The following is a 25,538-nucleotide window of genomic DNA, read 5'->3' as shown; positions in this document are numbered from 1 at the left end:
TTTTAGGCTGTTGACACAGTTGGGAAGGTTACTTTTAAATGTATTTCACTACAGATTACAAAATACATGCTTTAAAAAGTAATTTGTAACGTATTTCGTTAGATCACACAAGTTTTGTGACTTAGTTTTGCAACATCCGTTTTCCACAATATTTCTTAAAACAAAAAAATGCAGACAATATTAGAATAAAGAATATATATATATATATATATATATATATATATATATATATATATATATATATATATATATATATATATATATATATATATATATATATATAGATGCTCAAGAAGACAACACGATGCATTAAGATCTGGGGTGTGTAAACTTTTTGAATTGGATGAACAGGGTAATCATACTTATTTTGTCTTCTGAAGAGAACTGCTAAATTAATAAATATGATCTTTAAACAAAATAAGAAAAATGTACACATCACCCTGTTCAAAAGTTATCATCCCTGCTCTTAATGCACTGTGCTTCATGGAAGCTTGTTTCCACAACTAAATATAAAAAAGGTTATTAGGACTTTTTATCTCACAATTCAGACTTTTTTTCTTGCAATTGCGTGTTATAAAGTCAGAATTGTAAGATAAAAAAATTGCAATTACCTTTTTTTAATTATTATTAAAGTATTTTTTCCCTCATAATTGGACATTATAATTCGCAATTATGAATTTCTCAATTCTCAGAAAAGTCTGAATTGTGAGATTTGCAAGAAAAAAGGTCAGAATTGAGAGATAAAATGTTGCAATTATGATTTAACATGAAACATAAAAACAGTAGTCGATCATCCAGGTAATGACAGACAGACATATTCAAGGATATGTAATTTTTTGAATGTGGCAATTTGTATAAATTCAGTCATTTTGTCTTGTGGAGTATATGTAAACATCAATTATGTGAATTAGCTTATTCAGGACAGTACTAAATAAAAGTAACATGCAATTTTTATGATCTCAGATCCCTCACATTTTGTTAAAATTGTTACATATTCTGCAAGGGGTATGAAACTTTTGAGCAGAAATGTATCTTAGGATGCTTTTGCAGTGTCAGAGTCTGAGAATCACACATTAATTGCCCATTACAGTTTACATTAATGTTTAAATTAAATAAATCACATTAAAATTAAAAGTAATCTAAAATACTTTATTTGATTAACACCCATTTAAAATGTAACTGTAATGACATACAGTTACTCAAATTTTGTATTTTAAATACGTAACTAAAGTTACATGTATTTCGTTACTTCCCCAACTCTGGCCGTTGAACAGTTTTTAGATCAAGGTCACTGTGCCCACATACCAGTGCAATGAAATATAGATGCATCAAATAGATGATGATATGTGCAAACTATATTTTATTAAATATGCTATGTTAGCCATTTCATAATCTAATTGCATAAGTGAATGAGGAGAAAGTTGAGTGTGTAAATGAATTAAATCAATAATTATCTGCATTGATCCATGTCAGTATTGATTATCCCAAAACGCTTTGCGTTTTCCAATCTGCTCGGTGGGATTCAGAGCCTACAGAAGGACTCGGAGCTCAAAGTGTTTATATGGAGATGAAATACTCGCCTTCAGGAGTGAAGTGACTGGAAAACGGTCACAAATAAATGGAATCAATGTAATCAGCTAACAGCTGAATGCCATTGCCAGTTTCACACCATTTGTGTTTTAGTTGCTCCCAGGGGCTCCATCTAAATCCTGCATGGGAAATATTCTTAATTAGATTACATAAGAAATATAATTTCTTAATCACACAGCATGTTTCATCGAATTGTAAATAAGTGACATTTTTCCTACTCTAAATTTTCCATCATTTAAAACTGCTTTTCCTTCCGTTAAACTGCTGGCATTTATCACACTAGCACAGTCCATTTCTACAAGTGACAACACAAAAGAGACTATATGGAGAGTTAATGCTCATAAGTGTGCAGAATCAAAAATAACTGAAAGGCCTTTCTTATTCTGTTACACTACCAAAAACAGAAAGTGGAAATGTAATACATGAAAGACAATCAAATACACTGTAAGCATGAGACCCAGGGTTGTTGGCGAGGACGTAACTGTGGCAAACCTTAATCAAAGTGTAATTCATTCCTGTGTGTGTGTATGAGCTACAGGGTTAAGGTCACTCTAGTGATTAATTTGGACATGGAAAGAGGTACGACGTCACTTTGAGCTTGCTGACCTTGATGGTTGTAAATCTATAGGCCAACATATTTCTTTGTGATGCTCTGAGACCTGTTGGCCACTGCTTAGTGGATCCTTTGCCTAATTTCATCAGCTGCATATTACAGTATTCACAGTCTATCAGAATGTAAACAAGATCATTATGTGTTCTGTTCGCAAATATACAGTATTGGAGAATATATATGAGCATTGATGTGAAAATATGAGAGAAATATGCATTATTATTTCAAATGATTAGAATACAAATTAAAATATTAAAAAAAAACTGTGGGCTGCACGCTGATACATTGGGCGATCCCAGATCAAACCAGGGGCTAGCGGTCCTTTCCAATCCCGTCCCGTCCCCCTCTCTCCCACATTGCTTCCTGACCATCCTATATTGTGCTATAAAAATAAAAGTTAAATTCCATAAATTTTTTCATTATGAATTTTTCGATTACTAATTCCAATTTCCACTTTTTATCGTTTCAACTTTTAGCATTTGGTTTTGCTTTGTCCCACTAGTCAATATCCTAATTTCTGTGCATTGGAATTTGTAGTATGTAGTGCATATTGCTAAATGTATTCATTTATTAATACACATGATTAACACCCATGCTTTTAACATAGTAAATGTGGGGCTGCTGGCAGACATGCACTTTCAATTTGTCTTCTTTTATTCAATTAATTTCTAATAAATAAACTCACAACTATATCACCTATGAAAATATTTTCCTCACCACATGACTTAGAGTTATACTGTCCCCTAGTGGTGTTTTTGCCACAATGCACAATCGATCAGTTATCTTCAGAAACATTTATACACGCGTTTTGTTGAATAAATAATACGCTTTTTTGGTGAAGGTGAATAACAATTGCACTCTCTCAAGCAAGTTGCAATAGGTTGCATTTTCAAACCAATCTGATTGTGCTATATAAGCGACAGAGGAATACTGATTGGACCAGTTAAATAGCATTACAAATCACTCCAATGGTATTGTTTTTCACGTTATATCTATCACTTTAAAGATAAACATACCAATAACAGAGAGTTCCAGATGAACAAAGGTGGCTTACAGGACACATATGCCAGCACTGTTCTTACTGAAGAAGCATCCCAAACGTTTTCCCTATGGACACTCGCTTGGCTTGGCCCACGTGGACAAGCATTTCTGCCGAAATGTTTTTCTGCCATCTGCTGGTCAAATTACTAAACGCACTGTTTATTCGATTATGTCATGTCTGTCGTTTACCTTTTGCAACCGCCAGGAGCCAGTATAACTTATCGCATCGTTGGAGTTCAACCAAAGCAGTAAAGTTGAATGAGGTTAAAGTGAGAGAGATGTTAAAGGGGATGTCACCCTCAAGTTGTTCCAAACCTGTATGAGTTTCTTTGTTCTGCTGAACACAAAAGAAGATATTTTGAAGAATAATTGTAACAAAGCAGATAAAGCAACCATTGACTAACATAGTATTGTTTTCCCTACTGGGGTAGTCAATGGTCGCTCTTTCAGCTTGGTTACAAATATTCTTCAAAATATCTTCTTTTGTGTTCAGCAGAACAAAGAGGGGGGGGGGGGGGTGTCTATAAGGCTACAATATAGCCTACAAATAATACATGGACAACACTGAAAAGTAAAAAAAAGTACATAGTAGCCTACATTATACTAACCCAAAGCGGTCAGAGTACTCGCACTCTTTTCTCTACATCGACAGTTGTAGGCAGTGAAGATTCATCACGGGATTGCGGATGCTTTGAAATTATATATGTACTGTGAAAAGCGCTATAAAAATAGGCCTAAACGTGAACTTCAACTGAATATCCTCGCTACGTCTCCACGAGCGGGAAATCTCATACTTGTCTTTTACTTAAACCTTAAACAGGCACGACTAGAAAATGATCAGCAAAACATAAGTTCATGTCACTTCTTATTTAATCTGGATTTAAGTAAAACATATCCAAAGGAATTTTTTTTTTAAATATTTGATGTAGTTTGATGTAGATTTTATTAGGCTAGTTGTAACTCCCAGTAGGCCTACACGTTGCCTGTTTAGGGTATAAAAAAATAATTATCCACAGTATTGACAATGCTCCCTGTACTGGTCATTGCATTATAGCGAATTCCGGGGTGACGAGTAAGGGGTCGGTTGTGGGTGGGCCAGTAGAAATCTCGTTCCAGGACCGGGGCCCTCAGGGAAGACCCGTATAGGCCCTCCAGGCCTCTGGGCCCACTGTACGCAGTCCCCCTTCTCAATCTTTGTAGTTTGAGTTTAAAAAAATTAGCAAATGTTAATATTCACATGTAAAACTGATATTATTACTTTTTGTTGACTATATCTATGCATTTTTAACTACTTGCAGAGAATTATTATTTTTTTTATTTTCTTGCAACTCTGCAGGAAGGTAGCCCTGGAGCAGGGTTGGACACCCATGTTCTACCATAACATGAGTGTGTGAAACTCTGCAAGAAAATATCTAGATAAAAATGCAAAGCTGCAGTCAACAAAAAGTAATAATATCAGTTTTACATGTGAATATTAACATTTGCCATTTTTTTAGAAGGGGAACTGCGTACAGTGGGCCCAGAGGCCCGGAGGGCCTATAAGGGTCTTCCCTAAGGGCCCTGGTCCAGGAACGAGATTTCTACTGGCCCTCCCACCACCCACAACCGACCCCTCACTTGTCACCCCAGAATTCGCAATAATCCAATGAACAGTATAGGAAGCCCAGTTTACCTTGAAACACCATTCATTGTCAATACTGTGGATAATCCTTTTTTTATACCCTAAAAAGGCAACATACCTACATACTTTTCAAAATGCAGTAAATAACAGTATGAGCATGACTTACTTTTCTTTTTCAACATCTTAAGACAATGTTCACAATTACAATTAGCAGTTGTTTTGCTTTTTTTTTCTGAAAAAAGTAAGATTAATATAAATGTATTTATCACAAAATCTGAATGTCCTACACCAATGACACCAATGTTGGGTTTAGGTCAGGCTGACCAGCATACTCAAGACAGACCAGGCTATGATAAATGATAAAAGGAATTGATGAAAACATCTTTCTTATGCCCCAAACAAGACACTAAAGAGTATGTAACTCGTGGGTTACGTTGCCTGTTTTAGGGTTAATGTATAGCGACATTGTTTACATATCATTACCAAAGAAACTGGTAGGCTAATACCCAGCTCAACATTTCAACTGAATTCTCAATTCAATTCTTTTACTTGTATATTGCTTTTCACAAGTATATCGTTTCAAAGCAGCCTTACAGAAAATGAATGTGTCTGCATTACAATTTAGAGCGATCTGTTATCAGGGTGACTGTGTCCACTGTCCAAGTTATGTATTTCAGAAATGTACATAGCCTATTCAAAACATGCAGTTAGCGAACAATGAATAAATGTAAACACTGTAGGCCTATTCATTTAGGCTCATAGAGATTACAACAAAAATCAATTCAAGACCATATTAATGATCATTTGGGCTACTTTATGATCATGAAGAGACGCTACATATTTATAGCCAGTTGCACTGACGTCACAATAACAAGCGTGTATAAATAGGAATTCAATTGATCTATCATATTCTATCAATTGATGAATTGAAGTCTGTCATGTAGTACAGGCTTCCGTAAATATTTCGTTTGTACATAGTTACGCTTCAACTAAGTTTAATGGTGCAACACAAAAATATTTAGTAGTGCATAGGTTGTAACTTGCGTAACTTAAAGGGATAATTTTCAAAAAATGACAATTCTGTCATCATTTACTCACCCTCAAGTTGTTCCAAACCTGTATGAGTTTCTTTGTTCTGCTGAACACAAGAGAAGATATTTTGAAGAATGTTTGTAACAAAGCAGATAGAGCAACCATTCACTACCATTGTATTTTTTCCCTACTTGAGGGTGAGTAAATGATGACAGAATTTTCATTTTTGGGTGAATTATCCCTTTAACTTTACATCAAAACTAGACTAAGTTGTAAACTTACGCATTAACAGAGAGCTTACGACATATTAGCTACGTTTTGCCGTAAGAACAAATGGTGCAAGAGTTAGTTACAAACTAGCTACTGAGGCTCTAGTGTGGACTTTACGTTACAATTAATTAAAAACTTCCAAAAGGCTGGTGCAACCCTACCCAGGTCAGTATGTTAAGATTGACCTTCCCAGTTACAATAGTAGTTACAATATCATCAAATATACAGAAAAGAAAATAAGACCACATACTTTAGGCCTTCAAATATCATGTTGAAAATGTGTACTGTGGAATGTTCCCAGTTTTCCAGAGAGGGGAAGTGTGTTAGGGTAATAGGACTGAGTGAAAAAATGGAGACTAAAATGTGCATTTTATCTCAAATATTATAGATTTGGGGGGGGGGTACAAACAATAATTAAAAAGAAAATATTTAAGAGGATTTTAATCATTATATTTGTGTTAAAATAGTGTGTTAGATAGTGGGAACAGGTAACAAATGCAATTGTTTTCAGTGTTTTAGATTTGTATTAATGTTTCAAATGATATATTTCACATTTTCAGTTAGATTAATGTGCAGGACACTAGGCTTAATAACAAAATGTATTTTAGAGTTAATTTTCAGGCATATTTGTACATATAATGTCCCGGGGGCAGAAATGTCACCAATTCGGTGGAATGGCTCTGCAAGAACAATAAATGCCAGAGAGAGGCTGGAAGCAGAGCATTAAACCATGAAATCTGATCTTCTACTACACACACATTAAGAGTAAATGTCTTGCTTGTGATCCCCGTACAGTCATTTTTAACACTGCTCTGGAGGCAGACACTTCTGTAAAAAGATACATGTAGTCACAGAGACATGAAATTGATAAATTACGAAGTATAAAATCCTCTTAATTCTCTTCACAGTTGGCTGAGCAGCACAGGCTCTGCCATCGCAGCAGATACTCAGGTTACAAGAAAAGGTATGTGACATGCGCTCTCATATGCGATTTTCAGGAAGCCACATAAAAGAAAAAATTAAGGTATATAGTTCCCAGTATCTATACAATTCAATCTGAGCAACTATTGTATCACTATTTTTCAATCTCCTGCAACAAACCTCATTCAAAGCACACACACACAAAGGGTATCACATTACTACTCTCTGAAATAAGAGGAGCCATTATTAATGCATGAAAGTGCTTCCTCTCTGCATGACTAACCTACAAATTCTTAGATATATTCTTCTTTGTGTTGAGAATACATGAACCAAGATTTTGCGCATGTAAAGGCATATATTTGCTCAGCTGTGCTTTTGTCAGAATGTTCCCCAGAGAATCAAAGAAGGTTTTCGTAATATTGTTCACCAGTCTATTCAGTTATATCTTGCCCTAACAATAAACTATTCCTCTGAGTGTAGGAGGCGCTAACCTCATTTTTCTTTTTGTCTTCCTCCTTTTTCAGCCTGAAGATAGTATCGACATCAGTGACTTCTCTTGTTACAGAGAACAGTTACCGCATGATGCTCCAGGTATAAATATGTTCTGTGTCAGACTTTGAAACATTTAGAGCTTCGTTCCGAACCCTGAGCATCGGCTGGAAGACAAAATACAATATGGTAACACATAACTTTTTTTGGGTTGCACTTTATTTTACAGTACGTGCACGTACATGTACTTACATAAGAAAGTACTGGGTAATATAAGGTAACTACATGGATTAAGGTTAGGTTTTGAGGTAGTACCTAGTTATTACCCAGTTATTATAACTTTAATAAGTACTTATGTACATGGGAACAGGACTGTAGAATAAAGTGCTACCCTTTTTTTAATATTACACATGATTTTAATGTTATTTTTTAATATTATTTTCTGCTCATTCTGCAGCGTGAGTGCATTTCCGTTCACGTTGGCCAAGCTGGAGCACAGATTGGAAATGCATGCTGGGAGCTTTACTGTCTGGAGCACGGTATCCAGCCAGATGGACAGATGCCCAGTGATAAGACATTAGGAGGAGGAGATGATTCCTTCAACACTTTCTTTAGTGAGACGGCTGCTGGAAAACATGTTCCACGTGCCATCTTTGTTGATCTGGAACCCACTGTGATTGGTATGGGAATATTTTTGGTTTACAAATGGTTTAAAATAGCATATTTTGAATACCACGATGATGAAAAAAATCAGATTGAAACGTTCAGCTTTCTATGAATGCAGATGAAGTACGGACAGGCACCTATCGCCAGCTTTTTCACCCAGAACAACTCATCACTGGAAAAGAGGATGCTGCCAATAACTATGCCAGGGGACACTACACCATCGGCAAGGAGATCATTGATTCAGTTTTGGATCGTATTCGCAAACTGGTAATATTTTTTGGTCTGATTTATTGTTAAGTTTGTAAAATGACTGTAGAACTTTCTAAGCCAAAGTAAAGTCTTTTTGGTAAGTTTCTTTCTCCTCTCTTCCAAAAGTCTGATCAGTGCACTGGCCTCCAAGGTTTCCTGGTCTTCCACAGCTTTGGTGGAGGTACTGGCTCTGGCTTCACCTCCTTGCTTATGGAGCGTCTCTCTGTCGACTACGGCAAGAAGTCCAAGCTCGAGTTTGCCATCTATCCTGCTCCTCAAGTGTCCACAGCGGTGGTTGAGCCCTACAACTCCATCCTGACCACCCACACCACCCTGGAGCACTCCGATTGTGCTTTCATGGTGGACAACGAAGCCATCTATGACATCTGTCGTAAAAACCTGGACATTGAGCGTCCGTCTTACACTAACCTCAACAGGCTCATTGGGCAGATCGTGTCCTCCATCACGGCCTCGCTGAGATTTGATGGAGCTCTGAATGTGGATCTCACCGAGTTCCAAACCAACTTGGTGCCCTACCCACGTATCCATTTCCCTCTGGCTACATACGCTCCAGTGATCTCTGCTGAAAAGGCGTATCACGAGCAGCTGTCTGTGGCTGACATTACCAATGCCTGCTTTGAGCCGTCTAATCAGATGGTCAAATGCGATCCTCGACATGGTAAATACATGGCCTGCTGTCTTCTGTATCGTGGAGATGTGGTGCCCAAAGACGTCAATTCTGCCATCGCTGCCATTAAGACCAAACGCACCATCCAGTTTGTTGAGTGGTGCCCCACTGGATTCAAAGTAGGCATCAACTATCAGCCTCCAATGCAGGTTCCTGGTGGAGATCTAGCCAAAGTACAGAGAGCCGTTTGCATGCTGAGTAACACCACAGCCATTGCTGAGGCCTGGGCTCGTCTAGACCACAAGTTTGACCTGATGTACGCCAAGAGAGCCTTTGTGCACTGGTATGTGGGCGAGGGAATGGAGGAAGGAGAGTTCTCAGAGGCCAGAGAAGACATGGCAGCTCTGGAGAAAGATTATGAAGAAGTCGGCACTGACAGCATCGGAGATGATGAGGATGGAGTGGAATTTTAAATTCCATTTTTTATAGTCTCAGGGTAATCAGATATTATTTTTATCTGCTAAAATATGTTATTTTTGGGGACTATACATTCTTTTCTATCACTTTATAATGAGATTATATATGCTAATATTAGTTAATGCAATAGCTAACAGCATTTATTCATACATATAGTAATATATTTGAACATTTTAAGATGTGTAAATGAACACCTTAATGAATTATGAACAAACAAACAATTAAATCATTAATAAATGCTGTAAAAAATATAGTTAATACATGATACCTAATGCTAACACATTAACTAAATGTTGCAATTCTCTTTCTACATTTTATTTCTTAGGTAAAAGTTAAATCTATTAAAAAGTACATATTAATTGGGAAAATCCTAGGGAGTCAAAAGCCTAGAAATAAGCTCTTTCTACAACAATTGTGTTATTAAACCTGCACTCTTTTCATGATATACTGTTGGACATGTTATCTGTTTAAAATCTGTGTATATTTGCACACGCAAAAGTGATAAAGGCCTACAGGCAAAACAGAATATTTTCCAGCATTACACCCCTCCCCCCACTGTTGTCTATGCAGCACAAAAATGACCACCTGCTGTAGCTGTTATTCATGAGTCAGCTGTTTGCACATGTCAATGGGCATCAGTATGAGAGGCTGGATATTGTCTGCGCTTTCACTGTAGCACAGAAATTAAAGTCTTATGACAATTGGGCCTGTGTGTTCATTTTATTTCTTTATAGCAAGAACCATGTCTATAGAAAACCATTGAAAAACAAAGTCAATAGTGCTCTTTTTGCTTTGTAAACACTGAGATAGGGCGAATATAGGGCAACGTTTACAGTACTGCGACACAAAAGTTGTCTTTCACACAAAAGACTTGTGAAGTAATTACTGATATGAAATGACAATTTCACCCTGAAGTCTTCGAACATGCTTTTTCGTCATGCAGGAATCACAAAGAATATCCCGCTGTAAGCGTTATATTACAAAACAAAAGTCAAGATATCAGTTTTCCTGCAGTTGTTAAGAATTTTGACATATAGCCTGTAGAAATCCTCGCTGGCATCTTTTAGTATTATCGAATGCCCAAAAAGCTACTAAAGGGGCCAGATGGTTTTCACAGACCCCAAAATCCCAAGAGACTACGCTTGTGTAGGAAGGACGGCCCTTCTGAGTGACTATCCTCTCTCTAACGGGCGATCCCACTTCCTGCTAACCCCCTCCCTTCCTCCTCCCTCTCTATAAAAACCCCACCTCTCCTTTCTTCTCCACATCTGCCTTCTCTTTTCCGAATCCTCAAGTCGGCCTGAAGGGAAATCTGACAAGATGGTAAGTTCTTAGTGCTTGATCGATTCTTAATTCTAATCTTTTCAAAATATTACATATGTACATTTCTTTATAATTTATGTTAGGAGATTTCAGTAAACTCTATGACACGCCTTTGATAACTCTCTTACATGAATGTGTTATTTTTTGTGTCAAAGACATAGTTAGTAGCACTGTAGTTAAACTCGAAACACGTTTTTATGAAAGTGGTCAAGAATGAAGCATTACGCCATGCAACGTTTCAGGCACAAAGCTGGCTTCTCATTATACAGAGGATGTGGCTATGGCCTTCAAAGCCTCATCCCAGACTATGACACACATGTCAGCAGGAAACTCCAATAGCCTACTTCGCCTTTTCTGAATATAACATTTATCTATGTTTGGCGGATCTGCAGAACCAAAATAGCTCACTGAACCTCTGTCAACTAAAGAGGAGAAAAGGGGAACTACAGCATGAAAATGCAGTTGTTACTCAGAGAATGAATACATTCATGTCTTTTTGACATACAAAGAGGCATTAGTAGATGAGATCATGAGTGACAAAATCTGGAGCATAGCAGAATAATAGATAGATCTGTTCTAGTGAAAAGGCCTGGGTGAGATTTCTCTGTATTACACAAAGAAGGGTGTACAGCTGGGACAGGGAGGGGGTGGACTGAGGCCTTCAAGGAACTCACTCAGTCTCTTCTGCTGTACTCAAATGATTACTCAACACGCATGTCAATATAATAGAAAAGAAACTGAGTTCTACATTGAACAATATAGGTCCAAAAGCTTGGGAAAATTCATGTTCATGAAAATTCATTGTTACAGTACTGAGCTTTGAGTGAGCTCAGCTAGCGTGTTAACAATTAAAATAACAGACTTAACTATAAAAATGACTCGTGCAAAACAATGAAAGAACGCATCTAGTCCAGTAGTTCTCCACCTTTTTGACTCCAAGATGTCTCACTGTCCACACAAAAAACACGAAGGCCCCTGAAGTTTTGTTTTCAAAACGTATTTTAAAGGTCTAGTTTCTCTACATTACAAAAAGCAACTAAAATAATTATAATTAAAAGATAAATCATTATAATTTCAGAATTTAGGAGCGGAATGTTCTTCAGGCTTCACACTCTTTTAAACCAATGTATGTACATGACGTTCATGATTTACTGGATAATAATGTTTTACAAATATATAAGTTTCTATACAAAAAAACATTTTATTGCCTTTAATGAATTTTCATTATAAAAATGCTAATTGCATTTTAAGATTTTAGTAATTAACATGATTTTTCCAGATCTAGACATCATAAAACAAGGAATACTTAGATTTTTACTTGTTTTAGCTTATTTTAAAGCTTATTTTGCCTAATATTAAGTCACCTTGAGGCCCCTTAGGAAATTTGCTGAGGACCTGGCCCCCTGATAGTTAAAGGGGTCATGAACTGACTTTTTTTTATTATTGTATACTGTTGTCTGAGGTCAACTTATGACATTCGCATGGTTTTTACATTCAAAAACATCCTAATGAATAAGTAATAGGCTATATCCGGCCCTGGTTTTGAGGCTGTCTCAAGAAACGTTCAGATTAAATGGGCGTGCCGCACTGACTTGGAAGTAAATGCCCACGGCTAGGACTGGATAAGATTTGCATATTTAATGAGCTTCAGCTCCCCCGTGGTCAGTGGGGAAACGGCAACTGGAATGAATCGCCCATAGGGCGCGCAAAATGTCTTTATCAAACAAACACAATGATTGATTTCTCATCCACCTGCGATTCATTGGAATGTTATATTTTATTAACGTTACTTGGTCTGCCCGATCAATATATAACTGCGAACCACACCCTTCAAATATCAAGTCAAGCGACTGAACAACGCACATCAAGAAAGGAATGTTATTTCACTATTTAAGATAGCCCGTTGGCAGACCAGGCTTACGTTTTGGTAGCCCATCTGAAAAACACATTGGACGTTGGGCTTTGCAAGCACTGGCCCATAAACATGTCCGAGTCTGATCCCGAATCGCAATGAACCACAACACCAAAAATAAAGGATTCTTCAGGCTTTAACAGCGCGCTAAGTTATGTTCAGTTAGACATGTACACATAATCAATATTATCGGTAACAATGCAATACTATCACATATAAAAAATTTAGTGTGTTGCTTCATTCATTCATGTAATCTCATCCTGTCTGCAAATCCAGTCTCTTGTTTACAAACGATTCCGTGGTGAAATTAAGGAACAGACGCACATTGTCTTCCCCACGTGAGCTGGATATTCATTAAAAATAAAGTTCATCCATGCATTCATAATATTGGAATCCGAATGAAGCTTATGCGGTCTGTTTATTGCTTGGAAATTTAATGCGGTTTAGCTCTATGTAGGCCTATGTCATGTTAGTGGCACGAGACAATGGGCGGGGCTACAGAATCAGGCATTGTTCTTCTTCTGTTGAGGCGGTGCTTCACCACACGATGACGTCAAGGTGTGGCACATTCTGAAATCGATCGTTTGCTGAGCCCGGTTTCAATAAAAGCTTTTCTTTGACTAACAATTAAGTTTTCAGCTCTGAAATGTACAGGATATTCGTATATTACTATGACCTTTAATATATAAAAAGCTCATGTTTATGTATGTTTAAATTCTTAGACAGCCACTCGATGTTAGAGTAGTAAATATATGTATAGCTGATGCTTATATATTTTATATACTTTACCGTTCTTCCTTCTCTCTCCAGCGCGAGTGTATCTCTATGCATGTTGGCCAAGCTGGGGCCCAAATGGGAAATGCATGCTGGGAGCTTTACTGTCTGGAGCATGGTATTCAGCCAGATGGACAGATGCCCAGTGACAAGACAATAGGAGGAGGAGATGATTCCTTCAACACCTTCTTCAGTGAGACAGGAGCAGGGAAACATGTTCCACGTGCCATCTTTGTTGATTTGGAACCCACTGTGATTGGTAAGTTGAACCTGAGGAACAGAATAAAATCAATTTAAATGATCATGAAAACATTTGAATACATAAAAATATAAAATATTGGAAAAGCAACATATCTTTTCTTATAAGAAGAATTCAAATAAAAAATACTGTTGGACCATGTAGATTTACTTTTAATTATTATTATTTATTTGCTAATGAGAATAAAACAAAAATAGGAATTTAAAGTAGTTTTTTTCCCTCTTCAGATGAGGTGCGCACAGGCACATATCGCCAGCTGTTCCATCCGGAGCAACTAATTACAGGCAAGGAAGATGCTGCCAATAACTATGCCCGTGGTCATTACACCATTGGTAAAGAGATCATTGACCTAGTGCTGGACAGAACTCGCAAACTGGTGAGGTTTATAAAAAAAATGCAACCCCCCAATTGAATTTGACTTAGAAGCATTAATGATTATGAAATGTAATTTCTAATAAGCTGATTTACTTCAAATCCGCAGGCTGATCAGTGCACTGGCCTTCAAGGATTTCTCATCTTCCACAGCTTTGGTGGAGGTACTGGCTCTGGCTTCACCTCCTTGCTTATGGAGCGTCTCTCTGTCGACTACGGCAAGAAGTCCAAGCTCGAGTTTGCCATCTATCCTGCTCCTCAAGTGTCCACAGCGGTGGTGGAGCCCTACAACTCCATCCTGACCACCCACACCACCCTGGAGCACTCCGATTGTGCCTTCATGGTGGACAACGAAGCCATCTATGACATCTGTCGTAAAAACCTGGACATTGAGCGTCCGTCTTACACTAATCTCAACAGGCTCATTGGGCAGATCGTGTCCTCCATCACGGCCTCGCTGAGATTTGATGGAGCTCTGAATGTGGATCTCACCGAGTTCCAAACCAACTTGGTGCCCTACCCACGTATCCATTTCCCTCTGGCTACATACGCTCCAGTGATCTCTGCTGAAAAGGCGTATCATGAGCAGCTGTCTGTGGCTGACATTACCAATGCCTGCTTTGAGCCGTCTAATCAGATGGTCAAATGTGATCCTCGACATGGTAAATACATGGCCTGCTGTCTTCTGTATCGTGGAGATGTGGTGCCCAAAGACGTCAATTCTGCCATCGCTGCCATTAAGACCAAACGCACCATCCAGTTTGTTGACTGGTGCCCCACTGGATTCAAAGTAGGCATCAACTATCAGCCTCCAACGGTGGTTCCTGGTGGAGATCTGGCCAAAGTACAGAGAGCCGTTTGCATGCTGAGTAACACCACAGCCATTGCTGAGGCCTGGGCTCGTCTAGACCACAAGTTTGACCTGATGTACGCCAAGAGAGCCTTTGTGCACTGGTATGTGGGCGAGGGAATGGAGGAAGGAGAGTTCTCAGAGGCCAGAGAAGACATGGCAGCTCTGGAGAAAGATTATGAAGAAGTCGGCACTGACAGCGTGGGAGATGAGGATGAAGAAGGAGAAGAATATTAAAGTTCTACTTAGCGGCCCAGCAAAATAAAATCTGATCATTATGATCTTTGCAAAAATAATTACTTGAAATTCCATTTACAGTACAATTGGTTTTACATGTATAAAATGTAAACAATAAAAAAAAAGAATTATTTTGTGTTTTCTCACTTGTCTCAAACATAATACCTCTTTTATTTAGTTTTTTTTTTCAGTTCAGCAAGAATATATTTAATATTTACTTTTTTCAAGCGTTACTTGGTAAATAATTATTATCCCTTCAGTGATTTATTTCCATTGACTAAAAATAATAAAGTGGTCAAGATAAAGAAATCATAAAAATAGCAATAGAATTTGTTTTTAAGTTCGAAATTGAATGACGGCAATAAAATATCAGTAGGCATCAAGGAAGTCTATAATATTTGGAAAGAACCATCTGTTGGCATTCCCATTCATCTAAATGGCAGTTGGATGGTTGCACTAAATCTTTTTTTTTTCTTCAAATGCTTCTTTATATTTCCACATTCAGGGAAAAGTTCATTTGACACATTTATGAAGCCTCAAAAACGTGGTCACTGGTAAAACATCTACTACCTTTAATCATTCAGAATACACAGATACAGAGCTGACAACAGAAATGCCATGGGATGGGCAGTTAGCCACTGCCCATCCCATGGCATAAACCGGGGGATAGTGTATTAGTCTTATCCTGACACCTAGTGTTATGAATGCAGCAGCACACAAAAATGTAACAGTGCCATTTACCCATTGTAGAAATGCGCTCTTTGGTGGATGTAGCACACAAATAAAGTAAGTGAGTACAATACAGATACCCTAATGAGATATATCTAATAAAAGTGCAAGTGCTCCTTTTATATTATGAGTAAAAGTACAGAAATACTTAATTTTAGTGTATAGAGAATTAAAAGTACAGATTTATGGACCATTGTGTTATTTTAACATGACAGTTTACATGCTACTGGTCAAAACACCTATTTAAGGAGAGATAGGTCCATGTTCTAGACAAAGGATTATAGGCTTAAATAGGTTTTTACTGAAATCTGACATAAATATAAATGATTAACAATTAGTCATCAACTAGCCAGCACTACCCTTATGAAAAAGAAGTTATCTCAAGTGTGCTAGTATACTTCTTTAAATAAGAAAGTATAGGGGAGAGCAGGGCACAACCTAACGCTTTTTGACTTTCTTAGTTTGTAAAAATCCACTTGGTGTTCAGAGTATTTATTATTTTTTCCCACACTAATTTCACACGTCTAGTACAATTATGTGGTTTTGTTTCATTAATAAATGTATACTTTTTTCTTTATGTAATATGTGAGGTGCACACTGTAACATAACCATAAGACAGCTTAAAATGTTATCTGATATAATCAACAAAATATCCAAGACAAACTAGAATATTTTGTCAATAAAATACAATTATTAACTTTTTTAAAAATATGCAAATTTGTGAGTTTGACAACAAACACACTGCAGAACACAGCTATACAGCATAGTTCAAAACATAATGATAATTAATAAATTCTGAACATTGACTCTCAGTCTTTATTCGCCTTTTTCTCATGGTTTATCATAAAAGTATAGAATATAATAGCATATTTCTACGGGCACATTGTAACGCAGTGTTACAACATGCCCTGCACAACAGGGATTTAACCTGTGTGTCTTCTGCTGGTTAGATCTACATTAAAGAACGACCTCAACGGTTAAATAACAGATTTAAGATTAAAATAATATCAGATTTGTCTAGTTTTAAATAAACACAAGAAACATGAGTAAATACACGGATACCAGGATACGAGAACGTTTCGACATCCTGGCATGTGTAGAAAAACTAACCCCGTGGCAGTGCCCTGCTCTCCCCTACTTTCAGTGTACGTTTTATGTATACTTCTCAGAAATATAGTTAAAATTGCACTTAAGTATAGGCCTACTTGACATACTGACAGAAAAGTCTAAGTATATTTGGCCTATACTTGTACTCAATCTTTGGATCGAGAATTCTAAGTATACTTGGCTTGTAGTTGTGTTTACTCTTTTGTGTGCTTTAAAAAGAAGAGACTTCAGTGAGCAAAAGATAGTGCAAGAATGATTTGTTATCTTAAAAGATCCATTCAACACACATTTACATTTAATCATTTAGCAGACACTTTTATCCAAAGCGACTTCCAAATGAGGAAAGCAATAGAAGCAATGAAAGAAACAGTAGGGCAGCATGTAAGTGCTGTGACCAGTCCCAGTTTGCCTAGTAAAATACACGACACGTAACATTTAAAAAATAGATATAGAATAATAAGTAAGTTAGTATTAATGGGTCAAGTGTTGCTGAAAAAGATGCGCCAACACACAGATTCACTCATTAACCACAAACAGAGCAGTTCCTAATAGCGATGCTGGCCTTAAGAAACACCATTACACACACAGATGAGATTATATTAAAAATCCCAGGATGTCTTTTGTAAACAAGTAGGGGTTTAACGCTGGCATCTTGGCCATATTTGCCCATTTGCCTCTGTCCAACATGGCCTCCTAATCATCCCCATATACTGATTGGCTTCATTGCTCTGTCTCCTCTCCACCAATAAGCTGGACAGTGTATATATATATATATATATATAAATATAAATGAGATATATAATGGTAATGATGTTAATTGAGAAGCATATAGTACATGTAACATAGAGCTCATGCTGCTCTGATAGACTTACTGCTGATATCAAGTGTTGTTTACATTTAAATGAGCCTCATCATTCTATGTCAGTTGAATAATATCGAGTTGATATTTGAAATCAACACAACTATTTCTGAAGCCTTGAAGCCTGATCACACGTGCTACAAACTCTTCACAACTCTACAATTTGGTAAGTTTTATCAGTTTGTCCAGTTTGGAAAGTGTTTCTACAGTCATCATCATGAAGCAGCGTCGCCAGAGAAGAACCAGGGCTCTTCCCAAACACCTGAGAGATCACTCTTACAGCTGCATCTCTGAGAAAGCTCAAAGTCCCACAGGTTTGGAAGAGCGCTACGTGAAGAACGCTGCTGTCCTTCCTGACATCCGTCCACGTCCAGCAGCCTGGGTCTCTTCAGTGGACGTGTGTCAGCAGGAAGAGCCTGTCTCCATCCACGGCTACAGCGTGGAGGAATACCAGGACATCTACCGCTCTGTGGTGGAGCCCATGCTGAAGACACGCAGTGGACGGTGCCGTCGCTACAGTCTGGAACTGGGACTGAAGATCAAGCAGCGGCTGTGGGAGGCACTCAACCGCCCTTCAGTGGTGGAGACGGAGCAGCCTGATGGACACGTCCTGATCGCTGAGAGCTCCTCCACAACCAGCAGAAGCTGCGCTCCTCGAATCCATGTGGACATCAGTGAAGAGCCCGAGCCTGAGGAACCCCGAAGAAAGAAGCCCAGACACTGAATCATCCCAGCGTCACCTGGAGTCTCCCCCAGCGGGACCAACCTTTGTAAATACTGTATATAGTTATCGAGTAAGCTTATAGCTCTATGAGTAAGTTTTATTTTGTAGAGCCAATTTTATTTTTATAGAGTAAGTCTTTTGCACATTGTTGTCTGGTTGTTAGGATGTTTCTGGTGATTGTCAATGCGCTGATATGCGGTTTCTAGGTTGTTTGAAGTGGTTTTTAGCGCTTTGCGTCGTGGTTGTCGGGATGTTTTGTGTGGTTTCTTGATTGTTGACATGCGTTTGCCAAGGTTTTCTGTGCGGTTGTTAGCGTGTTGCTTTGCGGTTGCTGGACTCTTCTGAGTGGTTTTTCATGCATTGGTACGTGGTTGTCAGGATGTTTCCAGTGGTTAGGTTAGGTTAGGTTAGGTTAGGGTAGGTTAGGTTAGGGTCTCTCACACGGTTTGCAGCTTGACGTGCTGTGAGGGCTTGTGTGCATCAGTGATGCTGAGAGCTACGCCACTGGTACTTCACAACTTCTGATAGGGTCACCCCATAGTGGACAGGTCTCAGCTGAGGTGCCAGACGAAGACAAACCACCTGATTCTGGACAGCAGAAGATTGACCTGATGTTCCTGGAAGAAGATCACTGTCTTGACACAACAACAACAACATCAGAATTACCTGATTGGAAGAAAATTCAACCTGATTATGTGTGGAAGTCATCCATGGATCGATGGAAGCAACCGATGGAACAGAACAAGGTAACACAAGTTGGTTTAATATTAGCAAAGGCTTCTTTCTTTCTTCAGCATTTCTGTAACAGCGTTCGGCCAATCAAATATGACGACCACTAATTATATTATAACTTCTTAAATTCTTGCATACTTGTGATAAATATGAAATAATTCACTTCAAAATTCAGGCACAATCGCATAAATAAAGGCGAGCAGAGAAAATTATTAAAATACAATTAATAACAGGTAAACACTATCACAGTAATCTGAACTTCATAAACTGTTCTTCATACATCAATAATCAAAATGTACGTTAAAAACCAGAGGTGGACGAAGTACTTAAAGTACAAAAACGTATAAAACATTCCTCCAGTAAAAGTATTTAGTACTCCTTTTCAATTTTACCTGAGCGAAAGTACAGAAGTACTTGATTTTTAATGATAGAAAATAATTATGAATGATTATGAATTGGTAAATAGCGAGCACTAGTCAGTAGGGAAGATTAGTGGATGCTGATACATAATATGTCATGTGCGTTGACAAACAATATAAAAACAGAAACTAAATGCATAACATTTGCTATAGCAGCGTGGAAGATGAACGGGCATGAGTTATTTTAATCTGTGTTAGAGATGCTCGATTTTGGATAAAATGAGAATCACAATTTTTTTTCAAATAGAGATCATGATTCTCCCACGATTCTGAACGAGATGTTCACCCCTCGGGTCCAGACTGCAAATGAATGTGGGAAGTTTAGCCACCGCTGGCTGATCCTGCCCTGGCTTACATTCAGGGCGGGATGTAAATGTAAAAACAATTAACCTGAATTTGGGTCAAACTAGTTACCATCATTTTCTCACATTGCCATTAACAGTATTTTCTAATGTCTCTTTTTGGTCAATTTAGATTGTTAATGCAGATTTCATACAAAAAAAAAAAGTTAAAATGTTATGGTTAAAAATGTTAAAATACCAAAAAACAAACTTAAAAAAACAAACAAACAAACAAAAATAAATAAATAAAATAAATAATAAAATAAAATAATAAAATAAAATAATAAAATAAAATAAAATAAAATAAAATAAAATAAAATAAAATAAAATAAAATAAAATAAAAACTTAGTAACTCCGCCAGAGTGTCTCTTTTGGGTCACTTTTGCCGGTCCCAAGCCCGGATAAAGGAGGAGGGTTGAAATTGTAACATTAAAAAAAACAAGAATCAACAGAAGAAAGTTCATTTGTAGTTTTAAACATATTTAGGGTGTTTTTTTAGTCACTCTTTGTGTCTCTCACGACGTTACTCCTCTCTCCTACAGCGTCCATAGACTTGATAGACTAGTTTGTTTAGGCTAGACTATAAACATGAAATGCGCAGAGTCTAATGTCAAGCATTAATTTACAGCAGTACCACGTTTAACAAACATTTGTCAAAAGCCTAAAATCCAGTTATTGATGAGCTGTTTGGCATCAATGACACGGGTTTAGATCAAGTTTAGAAATCCGTCAGTTTTCGGTTGTCTTGCATATATGTGGCTTTATCTGAATATTTAAAGGTCCTATGACGTGGACTTTTTAATGATTTTTATAATGTTTCCTGAGGTGTACTTATATTGTTAGTATGATTTTTACATCATAAAATGTCATAATTTAGAAATAAAAGGAATTTTTCTATCCTGATTTCAGCTCTGGCTTGAATGCTCTGTTTGAAGGGGCGTGTCTGCTGTGAGACTTCAGTGTAAACGCCCACTGCTGTGATTGGCTGACATTTTTGCATTTGAAATGCGTATTACATGTGGAAACCCTCTCGAATACTTTGACTACGTTTTTTTTACTATTACAGCTGTCGAGATGAACGAATCGTGAAAGTGTTGATTATGGCATTATTTTTAGATCTTTCCCATCACATGAAAGTCTGCAGTGATGAGCATTGAGTACACAGACAGTCTGTTGATCGCGTGAATGCAGTGATCTCGTCATTGCAACGCTATTTCTCTCACAAAATGCTTTCACCACAACTAACAGCAAACACGACATCGATATGAATACAGTAAGAGCTTCATTGTGCAGCATAACAGCGTCATTCATTATAACGGCAGTTTGGGCAAGTGTGCAGATACACTCGCGACGTGTGATTGACAGATCCGAACATTATAAAGAGAGTGTTCTTCGATCGGTAGTCTGGCTTGATTCACTGATGCATAAACAGTATTAAACGATTTAGAAAGAAAGTCTGTGCGAACTTGAATAATTAGCTACACATCAGAAACCACTGATCACAGATCAGGCATTAATGAACACTGTTACTCACTGTTTGTGGCGGTGCTGTCGAATCCATATGGTAAAAGTCTGTTTGTAAAGCCTGTGCTGACATTGCGAGCGACTGAATTAACCCTCTGGTGCTCTTCGTTTAGGGGTTGCATTGGTTGTCTTCCGGACACCTAAAAATCCAACTTCCTCCACCTCAGTAAAACCAATGCAATTTATTTTTCTTCAATAATATTTTTTCTTTTTAATTTTGTATTTTGAGATTATTTTATGGTATTTTTTTATATTTATGCAATAATTATGGTCTATTTTTGCCATTGACAATTATACAACATTTTTTTGTTTTTACTTTATTTTATTATTGCAGTATTTCAGGTTAAAATAGAGACTAGGCATCAAAATATATATATATTTTTTGAAGGCAGATTAGCGCCCTCTTTTAGAATTATTTAAGAAATCATGCAACCATGGGTGTAATCACTAGAGGTCTCTATGGAGAATTCCCTAGTTCTGTTTTGAACACATTTAATGATTTTTTGTTGATGGATTTGAATAGATATTTTAAAAATCTCTATTTTTTATAAAGGCTATTTATTATAAAGTTTTAGATTTTTTTTGTTGTTGTTAGAAATATAGATTTTTTTCTGTGAATTTGTGTTTTTGCAGATTTCCCATTCATTTCCTATGGTGTCATTTTTGACCGAAGAGCACAAGTGGGAGTATTTTTTTTACGACCACTTAACATGCTCGAATCATGCCCTCAATTTTTTGGTGTGTTTACATACCGAATGCTAGAAAAGTCACCAAGTTTTATATCATTCTGATGAAGCTGTGATTTTTAAAAATTCCAAATGTGGTTCATAGGTTCAGTTTTTCATAGGTGTGTGTGTGTGTGTGTGTGTATATGTGTGCGTGTGTGTGTGTGTGTGTGTGTGTGAGTGGATGTGTCAATATCACACTCTTGATGTTTTAGAGTGTCACCCCTTTACTGCTGTGTACTTTTTTCAGCATTGTGGCCGATTTGTAGATTGTACACACACAAATTGTGTGAATTTTTGTGTTTTTGCAGATTTCACATTAATTTCCTATGGGGGTCATTTTTGACCAAAGAGCACAAGTGGGAGTAATTTTTTACGACCACTTAGCATGCTCAAATCATACCCTCAATGTTTTTGGAAAAGTCACATTAATTTCCTATGGTTGGTCATTTATGACCAAAGACAATGACCGCTACTTTTTTTTTTACGACCACTTAGCATGCTCGAATCATGACCCCAATTTTTTTTGTGTGTTTACATAACTAATACAAGAAAAGTCACCAAATTTCACATCATTCCGATGAAGCTGTGATTTTTAACATTTCAAAACAGAAAATTTTCCGGTCAGAAATGACCGAAGAGCACCAGAGGGTTAAATGTCAAAAATGAACTGAATCAATTTCTCCAAATTCTATGGGTGGGCAAAGCAGAGAAAGGGTAGGTAACCTTTCCCCGTATGACGACATATTGGGAAGATTCTAGATTGGCCCATCTGAGCTTTCATTTTCTCAAAGGCAGAGCAGAACACCCAGGACTTGGTTAACACCCGTCACAATTTCTAGCCACTGGGGGACCATAGACAGGCTAGGGGCACTCATGATAATGTTAAAAAAACTCATAAAGTTACATTTTCATGTCATGGGACCTTTAATACGTTTTTCTTGTTGGTACAGCCATGCACAAATTCATTAGTTCAGCATTTACAGTTTACAAAGCAAATTTGGAGTTGACATGTCAGTGTCACAACATTATTCAAATTACTGACAATAGCAAAGTTTTTTTATTAGCTTTTTATAGCAACTGTCTTCATTAACAGACTGGGTGATTTATGAAGTAGGACATTATGTCGTGTAATATTTGGGGTAGCAGCATTTTGACAAGAAAATGTCATTCAAGTGTCGTACATGTAATGTGACTACTCATAAGCTTGAAGCACAAACATGAGCCCAGCCCTTTCCAATATGAAATAAAGAAGACCTTTGAATGATTTGTACATTAATAACCTCACGCATTCTGTCGCTAATACTCTACATCTCCCCAAGTAACACTGTGGTGATTTTCATGTTGCTCATTTTATTCTTTAATTCTATTTTATTTGGTCATGATTTTGGCATATAATTATTAAAGAATGAAACAGTTAAGCAACATGAAAATCACCACAGTGGTTCTTGGGGAGGTGTAGAACAAGAATCAGGTGATTTAATTTGATTTAATTAATTTTTTATGAATTTTTAAAACATGTAATATATATTTGAAAGCGTAGATGGCGTGACCGCAGTAAGATGGCGTGGGTATTTAAACCCAGATTATGATCTTTTTACGATTAATCATGCCGCTCTAATTTGTGTTATTTAATGTTTCGTTATTTATTTTCTTCCTAAAACCGACACTGTAGACACATTGACGTGGACGTGTCCACATTAAAGCTGCTGTATGTATGTTTTTGACTGAACTAAAGCCTAAAAATACCATAATATGTTTGCAGATATTAAATAAACATGCTGAGTTCACATACTCGTCTATCTGAAAAACAGTTATTTTACTTTGAAATGTGCGTTCCACGTCAGAATGTCTGTGTTTGTTTTGGTCCGTGCGATAACACACATTGCCAGTTTACCCAATAGTATTTTGACACCACAGGTTGCCGGTTTGCATAGAGACAGAGTGTATTTAGAGTGTAAAACAGAACAATGTCTAATGGTGCGTTCACACCGGACGCGATTCGCGCGATTCGCGCGAGTGATTTACATGTTAAGTCAATGCAGAGACGCGAAATGGCATTCTGCGGCGCGATTCGCGCGAATGAGGCGGTGAGATTCGCGCGATTCGCGCGATTGAGGCGGCGAGAAGGACGCGACTTGAGCGTTTTGAACGCGCGATTCGCGCGAATCGCGTGAATCGCGCGAAACGCTCAAGTTGAAAAATCTGAACTTTGGCGGATATTTCGCGCGTTAACCAATCAGGAGCTTGCTCTAGTAGTGACAACAATGATGAGAAAATCTGTATATTAATATCTGGTTCAGACAATATGATTATCACTGTGATAACATTAAATGACATGAAACACAACCCAGTCTCTTTTTGTTAAATGCAAGTTTATGTATGATCAATAATACAAAAGTATAAGTAATGTATAACAAGCTATACATGAAATAAAGCAAACAATGCAGTCAAACATTCAAAGTCAGCGCTAGTAGGCTAACGTTACAACTGCAACATACAGTTATAGCCTAAAAATATAAAGTAATGAAACTTATCTTTGCCCTCAGCCTAAACGATTTGCCAGGGAACAAATTATAGATCCATGAGACCAAAGATCGGCCGTTACAAGACGAATTATAGCTCGAGACACACCACAGAGACATCAGAGCCAGCGGTAGACGGCAGAAGGACTGGCCGAGGAAAGGTTGCCCTCGCCGGCTTTCACGTGCGCTGAGCGCGCTGTCCGCTGGAGCTCACAGCTCCGACAACGGCAGATAAAATGTTCAAATAGGCACTGTTTATGTAAATACACCACAGATTTGAGCTTTAAACAACTACATTATCGACTGAAAAAGTCTTCAAACTACGTTTTGTCACACATTAACAGTAGATATGAACAAAAAAAAAGACATGTAAACACAGCCCATGTCAGCCATTTCTCAACGAGACGAGCTGCTGGCGGAAGCCCCGCCCATGACGCGAATTCGCATCTGTTGTGCAGTGAATGTCACGCGCGATTCGCGCGAATTTCACGCGAGTAAACTCAAAATGTACACGCGTCCACCTTCGCGCGA

The 25,538-nt window shown here is 37.6% G+C and overlaps 2 protein-coding genes across 2 annotated transcripts; both read left to right on the top strand.

Annotated features, from left to right (window-relative positions):
- Window positions 1-7,714: 7,714 nt before the first annotated feature.
- LOC307129355 (tubulin alpha-1D chain-like) lies at window positions 7,715-10,299 on the top strand. Its single transcript, XM_079821698.1, has 4 exons — window positions 7,715-7,763; window positions 8,032-8,254; window positions 8,359-8,507; window positions 8,616-10,299. Exons 1-4 carry the CDS (start codon window positions 7,761-7,763, stop codon window positions 9,588-9,590), a joined length of 1,350 nt encoding a protein of 449 aa, XP_079677824.1. The 5' UTR covers window positions 7,715-7,760; the 3' UTR covers window positions 9,591-10,299.
- Window positions 10,300-10,864: 565 nt separating this feature from the next.
- Window positions 10,865-15,430, top strand: LOC307129354 (tubulin alpha chain-like). Its single transcript, XM_079821697.1, has 4 exons — window positions 10,865-10,917; window positions 13,640-13,862; window positions 14,090-14,238; window positions 14,344-15,430. The coding sequence occupies exons 1-4, from the start codon at window positions 10,915-10,917 to the stop codon at window positions 15,319-15,321; spliced, it is 1,353 nt and encodes a 450-aa protein (XP_079677823.1). The 5' UTR covers window positions 10,865-10,914; the 3' UTR covers window positions 15,322-15,430.
- The last annotated feature ends 10,108 nt before the right edge of the window (window positions 15,431-25,538 follow it).

This window comes from Gobio gobio (genome assembly GCF_949357685.1).
Source record: "Gobio gobio genome assembly, chromosome: 7".
Lineage (NCBI taxonomy): Eukaryota > Metazoa > Chordata > Actinopteri > Cypriniformes > Gobionidae > Gobio > Gobio gobio.
This window is presented reverse-complemented; position numbering and strand designations above follow the sequence as displayed.

Bases quoted from the DNA above. Each gene is read 5' to 3' on its own strand.
- LOC307129355 (XM_079821698.1), top strand. The intron at 8,255-8,358 runs GTATGGGAATAT...CTATGAATGCAG, and splicing joins TCTGGAACCCACTGTGATTG to ATGAAGTACGGACAGGCACC. The intron at 8,508-8,615 runs GTAATATTTTTT...CTCTTCCAAAAG, and splicing joins TGGATCGTATTCGCAAACTG to TCTGATCAGTGCACTGGCCT.
- LOC307129354 (XM_079821697.1), top strand. The intron at 13,863-14,089 runs GTAAGTTGAACC...TTCCCTCTTCAG, and splicing joins TTTGGAACCCACTGTGATTG to ATGAGGTGCGCACAGGCACA. The intron at 14,239-14,343 runs GTGAGGTTTATA...TCAAATCCGCAG, and splicing joins TGGACAGAACTCGCAAACTG to GCTGATCAGTGCACTGGCCT.